Source organism: Jaculus jaculus, chromosome 2 (genome assembly GCF_020740685.1).
Source record: "Jaculus jaculus isolate mJacJac1 chromosome 2, mJacJac1.mat.Y.cur, whole genome shotgun sequence".
Classification (NCBI taxonomy): Eukaryota; Metazoa; Chordata; class Mammalia; order Rodentia; family Dipodidae; genus Jaculus; species Jaculus jaculus.
The window spans coordinates 8290327-8310624 of record NC_059103.1 but is presented as its reverse complement, the minus strand read 5'-3'; the positions used below and the strand labels follow the sequence as shown (position 1 = coordinate 8310624).

Sequence of the window (20298 nt, the reverse complement as noted above, 5' to 3'; positions counted from 1 at the left end):
CGTAGCATCCCATTTCAACTCAGAAGTTTGAAAAAACAGGTTTTGCCTTGAAATCCACAGGCATTTAAAACTACTCCAGGAGCAAACCGAATTCTTACTCTGCTCCTGACCCAGCAACAGTAGAAACACTCCTGAGGTTGTGTGGTTCTCAGTGGCTCCAGGCTCTGGTTTGCAGCTTGGCTTCTCCATCCACAGGGCTCCATGGTTACGGGGCAACATCGCATCCAGTGCTGGCGCCGTGGGAAGCATGGAGGCTCTTGCAAGCTGCACATCCTGGTGCCAATTTCACCAAGACTCAGAAGTGAATCCAGCCTTGTCACAGCTGGTCCTTGGCTGCCTGGCAATGCTAGCCCAGCCAGCTAAACACTGCCTACGCCCAGAGTTGGCATTTTAGAGCCCTGCTGCAACCTGGACAGGGCAACCTCAGTGTGAGATCCTGGGCTTCTCCTGTGTACTGAAGATGGGAGGCTTATGGCAAGGTTCCAGGGCAGAGCACAGGTCAGAGTGCTGGGATCTGTAGCTCTGGAATCTTTCGGAAAGGATGCACTGCCTGGTATCACTGTGGGCACCCAGATCCCCTTCTGTCCTTGGGCTCCTGATTCCCATTAATGCCATATTTACAGTACAGATTGTGAGGCCTCTGAGATGTTAGTTAAGTCCTTGCACCTGCAGCTGGAGGCACCAGGCTACTGTGGTATGGATGTCTATTTGTAGGTAAGGTTGGCATGGCAGTAAGGGCAGGATGGGGGAGGCTAGGCAGGCAAGTATCAAGCCCCAGCAGTGATCCATCTCCCACCTGGCCTACTTGATTCAGGCTCTGTACCCTCAGCGTCCTGTCCTTTTGCTGGCTGGTCCCCTGCATAGCCCTGAGCCTGAGATGAGATATGGGGGCACAAGTCTACAGGGTTTTGGGGTCAAGGGTGAAGTGAAGGCCTGTAACCATCTTGACAGAAATAAAGATATTCTGAGGAGCCACTTGCGTTCTTCCCTTTAGCTATCAGACTATTGAAACAACAGTCCTCAAGAAGTTTCCCCAGACGACTCAGAAGGTATCATGGTGCTGGAAAGAAGTGACTAGAGTACCGAGTAACATCTCGATCACACCTTCCAAGGGTCAGGGTCTAATGCGGAAGAGGTGGCAGAAAGAATGTAAGAGCCAAAGGAAGGGTAGGACTCCTTACAACGTGCTCCTCCAGACACAAAATGGCCTGGATATCCATGACCTCACAGTACCTGACACTACCTACACAAGACCATCATAATAGGAGGAAAAGCTGATGACATCAAAACAAAAGAGACACTGATTGAGAGGGGGAGGGGATATGATGGAGAGTGGAATTTCAAAGGGGAAAGTTGGGGGAGGGAAGGCATTACCATGGGATATTTTTTTATAATCATGGAAAATGTTCATAAAAATTGAGAAAAAAAATAGAAGCAGGAAAAAAAAAAAAAAAAGAAAGAAAAGAAATTTCCCCAGGTGTGTCATGCTGGGAAAGGAAAAGAATGGGACTCTAATGCCAACCAGAGGAGGAACCTGCCTTCCAGGGAGAGTTTTAATACAGTCCTAACAACTTGTCATACCGTCTTGCAGGACAAGCTGGAGTGAGACCATGATGGGTCAATGACAGCTGGTCCTTACCTTGACCAGTCCTGCTTAGCTGTGCATATCTTTTGTCTCTGATTTAAAACGAAACCTCATGTCTGGAGGGTCTCTGGGCCTCTTCCCAATGTGATCACATTGAACAAATCTCCTTTTGCTGCTTTTCACTTACTTCTTTTTTATTGGGACACTTCATGAATTTGTGTCATCTTTGTGCAAGAGCCACGTTAATCATTTCTGTGTCTTTCCAGTTTTACTATATGTTCTGCGTTACTTGACTTGTTTTAATTGGCCTAATGAGCACATTTAGCTGAGTCTAGATGGTAAGGGCTGCAGAGCCCAGTCCCTGACCTTACAACGCCACTAATAGGCCTCCTCCCTGGCGTTTTCCTCATGGCTCTTTTAGTCATGGACACCATTTTCAGTCCACTAAAGGTCACCTTTACCTGCCTGTCAGCAAACCGCAGATTCCATTCACCGACCTTACTAAACGTTCTGTGGGAAATCAGCGTTATCCCTGGCTCTCAGGGCCCTTAGGCCCAGTGGGAACAGTTCTCTGTCCTCTCGGCTGGAAGCTGGTCTGCTGGTGTGGGTAGACCAGCCAGTCTGTGACCAGCTAGGACCCTTGTTTGGAAAAGAACCCCATTTGTGTCATGAGCCCGAGCAGATCTGTGGAAAAGTGATTTGTGGCTCACAGGAGCTGGCTGCATTTATCCTATGAGAACCTAAAATAGGACAGGGGCTCATGAAGCCCAGACTGGCCTTGAAGTCACCAGGTAGCCGAGAATGACCTGGAACTCGATCTCCTGAGCGCGGGGAGCGCACAGACACCAGTCTGCTTCATTTCCTCAGCACTGGGGCTAGAGCCCAGGGCTGCCTTCATGCTAGGCCAGCCCTCGGACAACTAGACGGCGCCACTAGCCCAGAAGGGGACTTCTTTTGTTTAGGGGACACAGGCTTCTCATTTACAGACTCAGACACTGTTGGGGGGATCTCTGCCTTGGGTTGGGATGGAAGAGTGACAGGAGGGGGTCCTATCGTACCCCATGTCTGACCCACCATCCTGGGCAGAGCCACTTTCCTGCCCCGGTCTCCCCCACGTGAAGCTTCCCCACGGAAGTCATGCCTTCTTCAAACCGTGCACAGAACCACCCTTCCATGCTGGCACCTTCACCCGAGGACCCTACTTGCCCCTGAGCCTTCCTAGACACCCTGTTGCATGGAGGCTGGAAGCACCATTTTGGCCCCAGAGTAGCCCTTCCTTCCCACCCAATGCAAAGTCGCCCAGCAACCGAGGCAGACCTGGTGCTGTGGTTCCCAACGGGAGACTGCCACCCCTTCTGTGCCATCTCTCGGCACTAGACGGGGCTTCATGTAGCAAGGCTGGAAGACCTTGATATGGCAGCCATAGCAAGAAGTCGTGAGGGTGGAGGACTCCACAAGCACAGCCTGAGGAGCTAACGCCGGAAGCTCCTCCTAGCAGGACCCTGCCCATCCCCAGCCTCTCAGGTCCCCTGGCCAGCTGTTGGGTTTCCGTGCTGCTGCTGACATCCCCCCTGTCTCATGCTGCGATTCTTCTTGCCTCGCACCCTCACTCAGCTGGCCATGCACCCCTAGACCCCACCAGAGTGACGGCATGTCTTCCCTTCTGGTTTCTGGGGCACTGCTGGACTTGGAGCATCTTTCCTTGTCCCTAAAACCCTGTTAACACCACAGACATCACTGGGCAGCTTCACCTGCAATCTCTGACGGGGAGGGGGTTCATCCCTGAGATGGAATATATAGACACTTTAGGTCACCCACAGGACAACCTAGGGGCTCTCTACAGAGAACCAGACACCTCAGGTTCACTGTGGAAATTAAATGAATAAATAACTAATGGAATAAATAACCAATGGAAGCCATCATTGCTCTTGGCACAAGTGCGGTCAATAGGCAGATCCTCTAAGAGACAGTGGCCTGGTTGCCCAGAAGAACAGAAAGAGAGGTTGTCATCCTGTGGGAGCCAGAGGAGTCTTGAGGAGGGGATCCCAGTAGCCCTGGGGCCCAGGTGGTGACAACCTTAAGACAATGACAGTCACTTCAAGAGTCATGACACCCCTCTTGGCCCACCTGGACTCTTGCTATAAGTTAACCCATCTTGACTTAAGCCTTTGGACCAGAGGAGTGACAAAAGTGGCTTGCTTTCAGTGATATTTGAGCTACTGATTATTTGAGCCAAGTGAATAGAGCTTTGTGACGGTTAATCTCGACTGTCGTCTTGACAGGATTTACAATCATCATGGGACCAAATCTCTGGGCATGTCTGTGAGGGAGTTTCTAGGTTATAGTAACTGTGGTGGGACAGCCTCTCCTAAATGCAGGTGGTGCCATTTCATAGGCTGAGCTTGCAGTGTGCATAAAAAGTAAAAAGTGGGGGCTAGAGAGATGGCTTAGCTGTTAAGGCACTTGCCTGCAAAGCCCAAGGACTCAGATTCAATTCCCCAGGAACCACATAAAGCACAAGAGTGACACAAGTGTCTGGAATTTGTTTGCAAAGGCTAGAGGCTTTGGTGTGCCCATTTTTTCTCTCTCATCTATCTATCTATCTATCTATCTATCTATCTATCTATCTATCTATCTATCTATCTGCTCTTTCTCTCTCTCTCAAATATTTTTTTTTTAACAAAGGGAAAAGTAGACTGAGCATCATCTCTCTTTGCTCCCTGGCTGCAAATGCAATGACCTCAATCTCCTACTACCATGGATTTCCGCCATGATGGAATGTACTCTCAAACTCTGAGCCAAAATAAACACTGTGATGGTTTATATTGACTGTTAACTTGACAGGACTTAGAACCACCTATAGATTATGTTAGCCTGTAGGCATCTCTGTGAGGTATTAACTTGATCGGGATAATTAAGGTGAGAAGACCCATCAACTGCAGGTGGCACCGTGCCAGGGTTGGGATTCTGGAGTGTATAAAAGAGAGAGCTTGCTGTGCAGACATTCTGTTTCTTCACTGCGCTAAGGGTGACTGGTTGCTTCAAGCTTCTGCTGCTCTGCCTTCCCTACCCTATGGACTATAACCTAAAACTGTAAGCTGAAAAATACCTTTCCTTCATTAAACTCATTTTTTTTTTTCTTTTTCAAGGTAGGGTCTCACTCTAGCTCAGGCTGACCTAGTCCCAGGGTGGCCTTGAACTCATGGCGATCCTCCTACCTCTGCCTCCTGAGTGCTGGGATTAAAGGCGTGCCCCACCACGCCCAGCGATATAGACTAATTTTTAGTTAGGTATTTTTTTAAAAAAATTTATTTATTTATTTATTTGAGAGCGACAGACACAGAGAGAAAGACAGATAGAGGGAGAGAGAGAGAATGGGCGCGCCAGGGCTTCCAGCCTCTGCAAATGAACTCCAGATGTGTGCGCCCCCTTGTGCATCTGGCTAATGTGGGACCTGGGGAACCGAGCCTCGAACTGGGGTCCTTAGGCTTCACAGGCAAGCGCTTAACTGCTAAGCCATCTCTCCAGCCCTAGTTAGGTATTTTGTCTCAGCAATGAATAAATAACTAATGCACTCTTTCTTCCTGCAATTGCTTTTGCCGGGTATTTTGTTCCACCAACAAGAGAAATAATGTAATCTTGCCTTCCAAATGCTATTGTGATGTTCATGAAGTTACTCCAGCCTGAGCCCAAAGCTGTGGATCCTTCAGCCTGCATTCATCAGAGCAAAGTGAGAGGCCTGTACCAACTCTACCACTCAGCGAGGACCAGCTAGGAAGGCACTGGCCTCTGCTAAACAATTAACTACCCTCATCTTTTGATAAGTAGAGCAAGGGTTGGGCAAGGAACTCCGCGTAGACGCTTGGAGCCACGGAGAGCAAGAATAACCCACAGCAGAGGTCCTGACGGCTCACGCTCAGCTGTGTGGCCAAGGCTGGCCTGAACCAGGGTCAGAAAAATCCTGGGACACAGTAACAGGCTCACAACCGTGACCAGCATGGGAAATGGCACAAGAACTGGGTATCTCCTGTCCAGAGAAGCAGCTCTGTCCAGGAGCACCCGCTCACATCCCACCTCCAGGGCCTCACAGCCCCATCACCAGGAACGATCATGCAAGGTGTGATAAAAGCCATCTGTCACTCATAAAGCATGATGCTGCCTTTGTACACAGCTATAAACCACCCTGGGGCTCAGCCAAGGAATGGCCTATAAAACCCAGGATAATGACCTCATGCATACTTCCCGACGTAAATGCTATTCCAGGCAGCTGTTTGCAGGATTTATCTGTGTGCAATAATTTTATACTCAATGCTATTCCCACATCAGTGTCTGGTCCCTTCTCTGGCAGTTGCTCCCCACTAGTACTACTAAAGCATCTGCGACACGCTGATTAGCTCTGGGACCTGCTCTCTGGTGACGAGTGACGGCATTGTGCTCGGCAAGGCCTTTGCTATCAGACACATGCAGGTGGCTGGGAAGTTCCGTCCACTCTCTGGTTCCCCAGGGTCAAGACAGGAGGAATCAACTGAGTCAAAGAGATGCTTCTTTTGCGCGGGATGTCAACAGGGACGAGAAGTGCATACTAACGCAGGCCTCGAGGGCAGGTGTCCTCACTCTTCTGGCCCTGGGCCCGGTTCAGGTAGAACCTGGTGAACACACAGACCGGGACAGCAGGAGCGTGCGGAAGGTGAGGGAGGGCAAACATGTCGGGACGCAGCCTCATAGGGAATAAATATCACGATCTTCATGAGCTGGTGAAGGATGAAGCAGGGTGGGGTGGCCAGCAAGCTGAAGCGTGGCCTGAAGTTACAACAGCCCTTTCTCCACCCACAGCCCAGCCAAGCACCAGAGGCAAGTGGAGCAGCTGTGACTGGCCTTTGGCTAGCTCCCCGTCGGCCACCTGTGTCAACCTGGGCCTTCTGTCGCAGGCCCAGATGAGGGCCTGAATGCATCTCCCTGTGACCTACCTGCTCACTTGAATTTTACATTTGCTTCTAAACATCCAATCTTGTTTTTCTGACATTTGCTTCTTTGCTCTAATCACCACCAAACCTTTAGATTGCATTCATGCATAAAACAATATGCAGTAAATACTTTTTAATTTTACCAAATGCCTCCTTACAAAGTGATTCTCAGAACCTGAGCAGGGAGGGAAAGACACTGCTGGCAACTTGAGATGCAAAATATTTTATGACCCCCCCCCAAAAAAAATATGAGGGTTGGGGAGATGGCTTAGTTTGTAACCCATGCCTCTTGTAGTGTATCATGACTTGTGGCTGCTCCCGGTAGAAAGCAGGGGTCCTTATCTACAAAGCATTAGACCACGCTGCCATGTCTGTGGGCTGACCTGAGCAAGGCCTGACTAGCAAAGGTGGGTTGGCAGGGCCAGGTCCCTTCTTCCTGAAGGAGCAATTTTCCCATCTTCCATGCTCATTCGAGGCCCATAGAACTCACCCGCCCTGCACTGCCCTGCCAGAGGCTCTCTGCAGCATGGAGGGTCCTTTGGTCTGTTTTAGAGAGAGGAACAGTCCTTGAAGGGGGTGGGGGGGAGCAATGTGTAGAATTCACAAGAGGCAGAGCAAAGCTGCTAGTACTGCTGCAGTCACTGTCCCTCAAAACACACACAGAGAAAGAGAGAGAGAGAGAGAAAACTGGAAACGTAGCTCAGTCAGTACAATGCTCGCTTAGCATACGTGGAGTCCCAGGTGGTTCTATCACCAGCACTCCATAATCCAGGTATGGAAGGATATTCCTCTAGTCCCAGTACTCTAGAGGTAGAGGCAGGAGGCCGAAGTTCAAGGCCATCTTTTGCTGCATAGTAAATTCAAAGCTAGCCTGGAATGGAAGAGATCCTGTCTAAAAAAAAAAAAAAAAGGAAAACAGAAAAAAGGAAGAAGAGGAGGAGAGAAGAAGGTCACTGTAGCCAAGTAGAGGCCGCTGGACTTTCTAGCCACCAACACTCCAGGTTACCCTCACTCAGCGCACAGCCCAGATCCTACAACCTGAGTCCTCCCTCCTTTTCTTCAGGGCTGAATCCAAGGACATGTAATCTCACATATGACCAAGAACTACCCACAGGCCTCTGTGGTTTCTGAGCCTGGTACTCACCAAGGAAGCTCACACCCGTCTACTGGGAGGTCCCTGTGCATTGTGGCTGCAATGAGGGATGGAGGCTGAGCGCCTGTCCTGCCTGCGGCAGACACTTCCCTCTCCTACCTCAGTTGACACTGGCCTGGTCTTAGGTCATGAGCCCTGGCTGCTGTTTTGCTTCATGACATAGAGGCAATTTCCTGAAGGCAGTTTGGCTAACCCTTCAGTGGCCTGTTTTCACGCCTGTGACCCGTAGTGTGCAATGGTGCTCCTGAGTATGTCTGAGCTCCCACGCCCTCTCCAAACACGTACTACCAGAGCCCGTGTGGAGCCGGCCCAGCGTTCCGCGGTGTTCTGGATGCATGCGCTCACTCGCGAGAGTGAGCCAAAATGACAGAGAGAGGGCGCCACGTGTCACAGAAATGAACACTTTGGGCCTCTGGCTTTACCTGGGTACTGGGGAATTGAACCTGGACCGGAAGGCTTTACAATCAAGAACCTCTAGCTGTCGGGCGTGATAGCGCACACCTTTAGTCCCAGCAGTTGGGAGGCAGTGGTAGGAAGACCACTGTGAGTTCAAGACCACCCTGAGACACCCTGAGATTCTAGGTCAGCCTGAGTTAGAGTGAAATCCTACCTCAAAAACAAGAACAAAAACAACAAAGAAAAAACAAAAAGAACCTTTAACTACTCAGTCACCTCCCCCTCCAAGAACATGATCTTCTATAAAGCAGAAGCAATGACTTTGTAAATTCTACGTTATCACTTTGCTATATAATTTTAAAAATAGTTTTATTTACTTGAGAGAGACACACACATGGACAGAAAGAAGCAGACTGAAAGAGAATGAACATGCCAGGGCCTCCAGCCAGTGCAAAAGAATTCCAGACACATGTGCCACCTTGCGCATCTGGCTTATGTGGGTCCTGGGGGATTGATCCTCGGTCCTTAGCCTTCTCAGGCAAGCACCTTAACCACTACGCCATCCATCCAGTCCTGTTACATAAAATTTTAAGCTCACTTTTCTCCATGAGAAAGAACACAAACAATACCATCCAATCGGACCCAGAGGAAGGCTGGTGTGAACCTTTGTCTTCTTTGAGGCACACAGTGGGAGCTGAGGAAGACATTCCCTTCCCTGTGCTCATCCAAACTGATGTAATGAAGGTGAATATAAAACAACACGCAAGTAAATACCTAAATGTGTAAATGGAACCATAACAGCATGTATGTCCAGCACTGATACGGCCACGAGAACAATGAAGCTCACTGAGGAGAAGAGACAATCCCATGGTGGAATGCGACAGTTATGTGAAGATATGTTAAAAAATAAAAATAAAAAGACACACACAGAGAGAAAACAAGCCATCTGCAGTCAGAAGAAATACTTCAGGCATAGGAACAGCTGTGCAAAGGCCATGGGGTAGGAGCCTGCCTACTTTCAGTAAGGAGAGGGAGGAAAGGGAAAGGTAGAACACGGAGGTCAGAAATGGTGCTGGATGTTCTGGGAACCATGGCTGAGGACTTCATTCTAAGAAAATTGGCAAGTGAAGGGCTCTGAGTAGAATATCAGCCTATTCTATTTGTCCCAATGAGATTATTGACTAAGAAGAGGAGACAGTCCGGGAGGGGACGGATGAGAACCCAGGAGGCCAGCTCAGCAGCTGATGCCATTATCCAGAGTGAGGGCAGCTGTATGCAGTGGAGCTGGTGAGAAGTGTTCAGTTGAGTTCACAGGACTTAACATTCTACGGTTTGAATATCATGGACTAAGCAAATTTTATATATTATTTATTTATTTGAGAGAAGGAGAAAGGGGTAGAGAGAGAGAGAGACAGAGAGAATGGCTGTCCAGGGCCTCCAGTCAGTGCAAATAAACTCCAGATGCATGCGCCACCTTGTGCATCTGGCTTACGTGGGTCCTGGGGAGTTGAACCTAGGTCCTTAGGCTTCTTGGGCAAGCGCTTTAACCACTAAGCCATCTCTCCAGCCCCGACTAGGCAAATTTTAGAGTAGGTAAAGCCATTCTGGGAACAATCTTACTTGTGGGCATGGGGGAAGTTACAGCAGTGCCAGCCAGGCTCTGGCACTCAGGGCATTGCTGGGACAAAAGAGCTGATGAAGACGAGCTTAAGGCAGGAGGGTTTCTTTCACCTTACAGTCTCAGGCCCATCGCTGGTAGCGGGAGCTTGGCGGAGCTAGTTATGGCTGATCCGCAGGGAGGCCGCAGACAGCGGAGAACACTGCTGCTCAGCCAGCTCTCTTTTTCTACCACCCAGGACCCCAACCCAGGGAATGGTGCTGCCCATAGTTTTAGGTGGTTTTTCCACATCAGCTAACCTAATCAAGATAATCCCTTGCTGAGAAACCCGGAGGCTAAAATAATCTACATAATCCCTGACAGTAGATTCTAGTCAAGTTGACAATCGACATAAAAACCAACACAGGGCTCTAGCCTGAGTGAGTATGGGGTGGCCAGTTGTGTGGATTTTGGTATGGAGATGTGAACTCACATCTATCACCCAACAGGGTACAGACAAACCAAAGTTAATTATTTCAACAAAGTCCAACTTGGCAAACCAATGAGCTTATTGGGACTGCTTACAGAAGCAATGCATGACAAATGATCTACGATAGCTATACTTTAGATTTTTTGTTGTTGCTGTTTGTTTGTTTTCAGAGGTAGGGTCTCACTTTAGTTCAGGCTGACCTGGAATTCACTGTGTAGTTTCAGGGTGTCTCAAACTCACGGCAATCCTCCTATCTCTGCCTCCCGAGTGCTGGGATTAAAAGGCATGTGCTATCATGCAAGCTTATACTTTAGGTTTTGAATGAGTGGCTCTAATAAGTATATAGAAAAATAAAATAAGGGCTGGAGAGATGGCTTAGTGGTAAAGGCATTTGCTTGCAAAGCCAAAGGACCCAGGTTCGATTCTCCAGGACCCACATTAGCCAGCTGCAAAAGGTGGCACATGTGTCTGGAGTTCATAAGCAGTGGCTGGAGGCCCTGGCATGCCCATTCTCTCCCCTCTCTGTGTCAAATAAATAAATAAAAATAAAATTATTTTTAAAAAAGAAGAGCAAAATAAAAGAATAAATAGCAAGCAACAGCTAAATAACAGGATGTCAAACTGGGAACTCACAACATCTACCAGAAATGACTGGCAAAGCTTTGTCTTAAAGTCCAAAAATGGTCAACTTCGGTAACTGCTCCAGTGTATGACTGGAAAGAAAATAAAGCATCTATCTTTTTTAGTGTCCATTTTTAAAAATTTTTACTTATTTATTTATTTGAGAAAGAGGTAGATAGAGAAAGAGAATGGGCCCACTATGGCCTCTAGCCTCTGCACACAAACTCCAGACCCATGTGCCACCTTGTGCAGCTGGCTTACATGGGTCCTGAGGAATTGAACCTGGGTCCTTTGGCTTTGCAGGAAGTGCCTTAACTGCTAAGCCGTCTCTCCTGCCCTAAACCATGTATTTAATGGATCAAAAAATGCATAAAGTCAAGCTTTTTAATTGTTACATTTGAGTGATTTCATGTATGTGCATTTGTGGTGGAGGTTTTCTCTCCGTGTGCTTCTTTAGCCCAGGATGGCTGGAACTCATGGACCCTTCTGCTTCTCCCTCTCCAGTGCTGGGGGGTAACAGCCTGGTTCAACCTGCCTGCTGCCCAGTGGGGTTTTTGTTCGTCTGTTTCTGGACTTGTCATTTTTATTTACAACAAAATATTTCTGTTTTGCAGAACTCCTGAGCTGTGGCTGGGAAAAGCTCATATGCTAATGACTGGGACTGGCCCATTCGTATGCTACGCGTGTTGCGTTGCATTGTGACGTGATGCGTGTGATGTGACGTTATAAAATGTTAATCCACAGCACATGACCCCTGCTGTCCCCCCACTCCTAGATTCCTCAGACTTTGTCCCAAGGACAGAGCTCTTGCTAAGATCCCTTTTCCCTGAAGAGACTTGCCACCCAATTCCTGGAGCAAGTCTGGTGACCAGGCCCGTTTCCTCTCCAGCACAGCAGGGCCAGCTGGGAGGTGGAGGGTGCTCCCCTGTTCTGACATGGACGAACCCGCAGGCTCCATAAAGTCCGTGACACAGCAGCGTCCTGCAGTTGCTCACCCAGCTGCCCACTGTGATCCTAGAACGGAGGGGCTAGAGCTGGCTTGTGGCCACAGCTACATTCTCGGGGGCTCATGGGTAAGGAGGCCTCAGAGAAGCACTGCGGGATCCTTACCTGCTGCTGAGATGGGTGCAATCGTCTCTATCCCACCGACCCTCTACCTCGGACGGGCTGGGTGGCTCTGGGGCTAGCCGGAGTGAGGAGGTCCAAGGGACAAGCCACTCTCAAATTGTGCCCTTCTCCTTTACCTGGGAAGGAGTCCTGGGCCCCAGCTAACTGTTATCTAGCTAGGTGGGCAGAAAAGCCTGGAATCCTACCACTAATAAGCCAGGGGAAGAGAGGATGACTAGGAGAGGAAGCTGGGTATTTTCTGTGTGATTATGTTTATTTGGGTACCAATGTGTGTGTCTAGGTGTCTGTCTGTATCTGTGTGTCTGTATTTATGTACATGTACTATTATATGTATGTATGTAGCCGAGTATGTGTGTATCTGTTTGCATGCGTACCTGTGCATCTGTGCGTATAACTGTGTGCATTTACTCCTTGTGATTTCCATAAATTAACTGATTGTATGCATCATATCCCGTCCCTCTTCAGATCAGAATACTCGGGCAGCCAACTGGCATGTCATGCCCTCGTCTATGGGAAGACCCTAGCTTCAAAAACCTTATTGGCATGTATCACCTTAGCCTTCCTTGAGCCTCCTGGATAGGACCATGATGAAGGCCTCACCAGAGAACCCTTGTTAGTGAGTAAGAAAAAAGAACAGAACATATTGTTACCAGACAGCCATGGGTGTTGTTAGAAGAAAATAGAATAAACTGGGAAGAAGGCCCCCAGGGCCTGGTTACTATAGAATGGCTTTCTGAGGTGGGAGCAAGGGATAACACTGTTAGATTCTAAGGTGTCCCAGGAAGGCCCTCACACCAGTGGCCCCATTCCTCAGTCCAGCTGCCCTCCCATCTACCCCCGGGGCCACCGGCACATCTGTGATGTCCCAGGAGACCACGGCAGGGATGGGGCCCGGGGAGAAGCTTGCTGGCTAGGGTGACCGTGATTGTGGGCTCTGGGTCCTCACTTCCATATGGTGTTTATCTCTGCTGGTCCTAGACTGCGTGAAGAGGGTTCCCAATCACCCTGACCTAGGATTACCACCTCCTAGTCTTTCTGGAACCTGCCTACACACAATACAGTCCGTGTGAACGTTTCCTTTTACAGGGTGTGAGCTTTATCCTCCTGGGAGCCTGCCTCGAAGCCCACCCACTGCGCCCTCTGGTGGGGTCTCTCAACTCCTGGGCAAAACACAGGCCCCAGCTCCAGCTGCAGGACTGACTGCACTCCTCCCTTTCAAATGGCTGAAGAGACCCCTTTCCTGATCAGGATCCTCTGTTTCCAGAGCAGAGCTACAGGGTCAAGCGCCGGAGGACGGGTCACAGACCCGATCATGACTCTTTAGGAATGAAGGGCCTGGTGCACATGACTGGCACACACTGAGGCCCAGAAAACCCAGAGAACCCAGCTAGAAGGCAGGACCAAGAGCCCCCTCCCGCTCAATCCCCGCACAGGCCCCTGCACCAGGTAGACCGGTGGCACGGGCCCCTCCTCCTCGAACTGCTTGGGAAAGGGCAGGTGCGAGAGCGTGAGGGTCTACTTGGCACGGATCTGTGCGTGAGCCACCCCACTTACCTTCCCGAGCCTGGGCGGAAATTCACACTGATTCCTATTTCCTAATGGGGGCTGGGGCTCCAGAAGCCTTGTGGCTACAGAAGAAGCCACGTGGCAGCTTTCCCCTGGGTGTGCGCCCCGATTTAGCACCCCTGGGGGGAAGGCCCGGAGACGCGCCCCGCCCACCGCCCGCGCGTCCCGGCCTCGGAGCCAGCGGGGGCGCGGCGTAGGGGAGCGGGCGTGTCCCGCGGGGCGGGGTGGGCCGTCAGCCTCGCCACGGCCCCGGCGTCCCCCGCGGATCGGCGCCCCACGCGCTCTCCCCATTCCGCGGCGTGGCACCGTCGCCTCCCCGTCCTCCTCGCGAGCTTCTGGGACCCGGCCGCAAGGTCAACGCCCGGCGGAGAGCCCGCCCGGCCGCGCAGACGCCCCGAGGGCCCGGGGAGGGACTTGGCCTGGTTCTGGCCGCGGCTCGCCCGGGAGGAGTTTCCCGGCTGCGGCGGAGAGCCTGCGCGGGCAGGGCCGGCCTCTCGGGCCCGGGGCTCGCCGCGGAGGGGTGCGGCGGTGCCCGGGGCGCGGCCGAGGGGAGGAGAGAGCGGGGAGCGCGCGCCCGGCCGGCCGGGCTTCGCGGGGCCGCGGCTCCGCCAATCTGCGGGCACTGACGCGGGGGGCGGCTCCTCCGCTCTCGGATATCAGCCGGCCGGGCGCGGGCGCCGGGAGCTTGGCAGGGCAGGCGCCGCGCTCCGAGTCGGCCGCTGCACCTGCCGGGACCCGCTGCCACCCCCCTCGGGAGCCCCCTCCGGGCGCTTCCCCCGGCCCTGCCAGTCCTCGGGCCGCGGCCTGACAGCGCCCAGCCGGGCGCGGAGGAGCCGCTTCGGGGCCCGCCCAGCAGCCAGCGCGGTCCGGAGCGAGGACGGCGCGGTGAAGCCGACCCACCGCGCGCCAGCTGGTACGGGCAGCGGCGCCGCCGACCCACGCGCCCGATGAGCGTGGCCGAGACCCCGGAGACCCGCGCGCTCGGCCAGCGCAGACGAGGGCCGCCGGCGGCCCCCGAGGAGTCCAGAGGGAGCGGCCGGGAGATGGCCCGGAGCGCCGGTGCTCGGGAAGCAGCCCTCCACATCGTCGGTGCCCGGGGACAGCCCCGGGGCTGGTAGCCGCTCGCGCACCGCATGTACCTTGACCCGCGAGGTGGCGCCGCGTCGGTGCCGAGCCGCGGCTGAGGGGCGCGGGAGGAGCGGTCGCCCGGAGCTGCGCATCCCGAGCCGCGGGCTCCGCTGGGTGCGGGGCCGCGAAGATGATCCTGGTGCGCCGGTTCCGCGTGCTCATCCTGGTGGTGTTCCTGCTAGCCTGCGCGCTGCACATCGCGCTCGACCTGCTGCCCAAGCTGGACCGGCGCGCCGCGCGGCCCGCGGGCGACCCGGGCTGCTCGTGCGCCCACGCAGCGGCCGAGGCAGCGGCGCCGGGCTGGGCCCAGGCGAGGAGCCGCCCGGGGGAGTCGGCCGCCGGAGACGCAGGCTGGCCCAACAAGCACACGCTGCGCATCCTACAGGATTTCAGCTCGGACCCGGCCTCAAACCTCACGTCCCACTCGCTGGAGAAGTTGCCGCCCGCAGCCGCGCCTGCCGAGCGCGCCCCAGGGGGCCAAGAGCTGGGCTCCCCGTCCCGTAACCCTCCCCATCGGCCACTGCTCCGAGATCCTGGGCTCCGGCGGCCGGTACCCGCCCCTAACCCCAGCGGGGATGCCTCGCTGTTGGCCAAGCTTTTTGAACACCCACTCTACCAAGGGGCTGTGCCACCCCTGACAGAGGATGATGTCCTGTTTAATGTGAATAGTGACATCAGGTTCAACCCTAAGGCAGCAGAGAACCCGGACTGGTGAGCAAGGACTGAGGGTCGCTGGGGGTGGGGCTGGCAAGGCCAATCCTTCCAGAATAAAGGTGCTCCCCAGAAAACTATTTTGCACCCAAGTGTTTTGTACACCAAGTCAGACCCTTGGAGGAAGCTGAGTATGGGCACCTACTGGGCAGGGGTAGCTGCTCCCTTTGCTCTGGGCCTGGCCTTTGTCTTAGCAATGACTTCCTAGGCAGAAGAGCTGCTGGGGTTTGGGAGGCTCCCTGTACCTTGGTGTGGGAGGCAGCAGACTGGACAACAGGAGCCAGGGGAGCGCAGTGCTCCACATACAAGCTGGTTAGCCGTGGCCACTGCTTGGGAAGCGGAGTCAGGCAGTGAATGAATCCTATGGAGAATCAGTCAGGGAAGAAGCGGGAGCCACTTTGTTTGGAGAGAGACTGGGCTGCAGGTTCTGAGACTCCTGGATGAGCTGTTCTGGGTGGACACTTCCAGAAGGCCTGGATTGTACCTACTGAGTCCATTATAACCGGTCTCTGAGAATACAAGCAGCCCAGGAGTGCTGGCAAGGAGGCCTGCTGGCTAGGCTAGGAACAGAGACTGCTCTGGAGCTTCTTTTTTTTTTTTATTTTTTAAATTTTTATTAGCATTTTCCATGATTATAAAAAAAAAATTCCATGTTAATTCCCTTTCCCCACCCCACTTTCTCCTTTGAGGAGCTTCTTATAAGCGGTTCTGCTTTTCACCCTTCCCCCAAGCCTCCCCCAGCAGCACAAATCCAAATAAGCCCAGTGCAGTGAAATATTAACCACCAGCATGGCCAGAGCAAATAACCTGCAAAGGTCCCCTTGCAGCACAGGGAAAGCCACGGAAGTCCCAAACAGCCTCAGAAATACTTTCTCTCTGGAATGTCACCAAGGCCCTGTGCCTTGTGCCTGCACATGTGAGCTGCCTGGTGGCTTTGGGGCTTGGCTAGGCAGAAACTTCAGCCAGTGGAGGCAGTCCAAAGCCAGTGGTCAGGGTGTGGCCCCGTGGGAGGCCTTCATTCCTCCCCTTGCATCTACCATAGGATAGACTGCAGTGGAAAGGGCCTCACCTGCCAGCAAAACAGCTAAAGTGGTTCTGCTTTTTGGCGGGCCCACTGAGGGCTCTGTTCTTCCTCCAGAGGGGCCCTGTGACCAGAGAAGCTAGGGCAGGCCATGTGCATGGGTGCAAGGCCCTCCCTGTTGAACCTGAGCTGGAGTGACTGGCTTCCCTGCATGGCCTTCCCTTCCCTACCTGCTACTGCTCTCGATAAAATCAAATTTAGTCCACATCATTCCTGACCCTGGTTGATGGAACAAAAGCGGAGAACCTGGGTGTTTCTGTGATTTCCAAGCCCATCTATTCAAGCCGTTGTCACTCCTGTTCCCAGGAAGGGCTGGTACCAGCTCCCCTCCCTCTCTCTACCAACTGACACCATTCTTGTTGGGACATTTTTGTCGACCCCAGGACAGGTGGCAGAATAGCGCTGACTCTCCGGGTCTGGGCTAGAGGTGGTTATAGTTATCTGTGGCATCTCGCAAGGGTAAATAGGAATTACAGGCTGCCAGGGGTGTTATTAGGTGGTGGAACCTCAGCCCCCAAGGAAAGTGCAGACATGGCAGGGCAATCTGGCGGAGGCGGCTTTCCACAGAGCCGCGCTTTGAACCCAAAGTCTCAAACCCTGGCTCGGAGACCAGCTCCTGCTTGTCCTCTTTCAGTGACTCTGGCCCGCCTTTGTTCATTGTAGGCCACATGAAGGTGCAGAATTCCTGCCCACTGGGGAGGCCGCAGTGGATTTCTACCCCAACTGGCTGAAATTCCACGTTGGCATCAACCGGTATGAGCTGTACTCCAGACACAACCCAGCCATCGAGGCTCTGCTGCAGGACCTTGGCTCTCAGAAGATCACCAGTGTTGGTAGGTGGTTAGCCTGCCCTCAGTTTGTGCATGCCCCTCAGTTTGTGCATGCGTGTGCGCTGCAGGGATGCACCAGGCATGCATGAGGCTGGCTTCCTGTTCGGTTGGTTGCTAGGGAGCCACACTTGGTGGGGAGTTTTGACAGCAGCCTTGAAGCCCCAGGAACCTAAGAGGCTCAAGGGAGGGATGGATGCCCAGAGACTCTAAGCACTGAAACTGATGTCCTCTTGCTCAATGTGTGCCACCCTGAAAGTGTCACCACTGTAGCCCTAGGGAGGGCCTGACCAGACCTGCAAGGACATACTTCCCGAGGGAAATAAAAAAAGATTAAAATATATATATAATACACACACACACACACACACACACACACACACACACACACGTACATACATACATATCGCCATCTGCTTGATTGCACCCATGCGCAGGTATTTCTTTACTCTTCCTGCAGGGGTGGGTACTTGGAGTGCCAGACTTAGCCAGCGGTAGGGTTCTGGGCCGGCCCCTGCTCCCCTCAGAGCTCAGCAGGGCCTTCTGGATCCCACCTTATTATCAAGGAGGCCTGTTAGAACCTGGGTGTCCTGTATGAAGTCATTCAAAGGCAACACCTCCAGAACTTTGCAAACTGCTAAATCTGTCCAAAAAAAAAAGTATCCAATTTCTGATTTCAGGGAAATACTATGTTAGGGGCAGTTCTGAGTGGGTGTGGGAGCCTTTGCTTTCAGGCTATGGGTGGCAATACCAGTGGCTGGAGAGGTGGCCGGGGCAGGGCAGGTTGCCTGGTGTGCCCAGTTGGGTGGTGGGATGCCTCCACACATGCACAGCTGGCCCATCATACGTCTTGAAAGCCCTCCTGTTTTGGGCTTCGGTCCAGCTGCTGACGCAGGGTAGTTAGGAACTGCCTGTAAGCACCTCTTTAGAGGTAGGTGTCTGGCGCTCTGCTGAGCTGTGTGTTGGGCTCTTGCTGGCTTGGGGAAGTCAGGACTCACAGCTTCCTAACTCGGCTTTGTAACAGGGCTCTGCGGGTTCATCCTGGAAAAGAGCTAGCTCATGCCACCTCCTGCCAGGAAGGACCTGAATGCCCCCAACCCTGCTTCTTTCTTTCCCCTTGTCAACTCTGGAGACCTCAGCATGAATGAGGACAGGTGATAGTGAGCATAGGGACTGTGTCACAGGCATCCGCGGTGGAGGGTAGAGTGGCTGTTAAAGAAATATCCAAGCCTGGCCTGGTTGCCTGTCATCCCAGCTACAAGGGGACTAAGGCAGGAGGGTCACAAGTTCAAAGCCAACCCAGACTACAGACTTAAGTTCAGGTATAGTGTAGGCAATCTAGTGAGACTGTCTCAGAATCAATTTTAAAAAGTGGGGGGGGGGGGGAGCTGGGGATATAATTGAATGCTTGCCTGTAATCTGCCAGTGAGGGGAGAGGTGCTGGGTATGTGTCTCAGTGGTAGAGCACCTGCCTAGAATCCCCCAGTGACAGGCTGAGGAGATGGTTCAGCAGCTAGGGAGCACTTGGATCCATCCCCAACCGCCCAAAACTTTCTGATGCTTTGGCCAGCTCAATTACCCACTCAGTAGAATTTTCTGGGAGCCTCCTGTGTTTCTGTGAGGCGGGAGGTGGGAGGGGGTGAGTCTAGCCAGCAAAAACACTGCCACGTCTGTGGACCTGGCAATCCACGAGTCACGGGCACGTGCCACGGTGACAGCGAGGAAGGGCAACATCTAGATGCAGGCAAAGGCAAGCCGGGGTGGTGGGGGGACTTCGCGACCCCAAGGCCGGCCGGCTCTCCTCTCAGTCAGTACTGCGGCGTGCGGTGTGTTGTTATCAAACCTGCCAGCACCTGCTCTGAGCAGAAGGAGGAAGGGTCCCAGGAGCTCAGATAACAGGGGAGACTGCACCTCCATGACCTTACCATTACGCCTGGCCTTGTGGCCCTTATTTGGTATAAATCCCCCAGAAGAATGAGGGTGCTGAGGTGCTTGACCTCACAGTGGGCTCATTGCCAGGGTTAGGCTGGATCTTGGCCTGGCCATTATCAGTCTGGTGCCCATCTGCACTGAAAGCAGCCTGAGTAGATCTTCAGCTCATTTTCCAGACCATTATGGCCAAACTGGTTCTAACCCAACCTCCTGTGCCTGGGCCCATCAGGGACAAGCAGCATTGGTGGATGGGGTGATCACCAAGGCAAGTCAGAATACTGTCCTGGAATTGGAAAGAATCTGGCTCTATTAGCCACTAGCCACAATGACTTCAGGCAAAAGGACTGAGCTCCAGTCCTTTGGAGAGAGACCTTGTATCTCCCTGTCTTTGAGACCCAGACCAAGACACTTGACCACAAAACCTGACTCTGCCCCAATGTATCCAGAGATAAAACCCGAAGCTCCGAGGTTGCTGGAAAGCCAGCTTTACGCTGGTTGGAAATAGACATGACTGGGATAGAATGCTGGTGATGAGGCTTTGAGTCCTCCAGGGGACACGATACATGCTGACACTGTGTGCGGCATCTGGAACATTTTCCCTCCCTGACTCCCCAGCCCTACTGTCCAGAGTGTTCAAAGAAGCAACCATCTACCCACGGAGTATGAGGCTCCAGCTGTCAGTATAAGTGAGGAGCAAGAGCAAAGCTGGGCACCGTCTGCCTGGTAGGTCTCCGTATGGCAGCTGCATTACATTTTGGGGCAGGCAGGAAGCTAGGACCAGCCAGGCACCTGAATCTTCCCGAGCCTCATTGGATCCTGCTACATAGGACCCCCTCCCCCCACCCCAGGAATATCCTCATCTTGGGCAGAGCAGGTAACAGCTTCCAAATATACAGTCGCAGGTGACTTGCTCTGCAGGAAGTCTGCTGAAAAGGAGTGGTGACCCTAAAAATGCATTCCTGTGCAGAACCTCTCTGTTCCCCTTGACTCAGTCTGGGCTACCCCCATAGTCCTTGCGGGTATAAAGAGCTAACAGGGGTTTACGTAGAAACTTGGGTACTTAAGACACAGGCCCTCCTGGGACTTTGTCACACACAGCACAGCCACCAGGCAGATAAG

The 20298-nt window shown here is 52.8% G+C and overlaps 1 protein-coding gene and 1 non-coding gene across 2 annotated transcripts in view; one reads left to right on the top strand and one right to left on the bottom strand.

The window, feature by feature from the left end:
- Window positions 1-1776: 1776 nt before the first annotated feature.
- On the bottom strand, window positions 1777-1879 carry LOC123459094. The gene has a single exon (XR_006636011.1). It is a non-coding gene; the product is annotated as a U6 spliceosomal RNA (small nuclear RNA).
- Window positions 1880-14665: 12786 nt separating this feature from the next.
- Window positions 14666-20298, top strand: part of Fam20c (FAM20C golgi associated secretory pathway kinase) — a 48854-nt gene continuing 43221 nt past the window's right edge. The window contains exons 1-2 of the mRNA XM_045143638.1: window positions 14666-15339; window positions 17084-17253. Of these exons, the coding sequence (XP_044999573.1) occupies window positions 14759-15339; window positions 17084-17253 (751 nt within the window). The 5' untranslated portion in view covers window positions 14666-14758. The remainder of the gene's footprint in view (window positions 15340-17083; window positions 17254-20298) is intronic.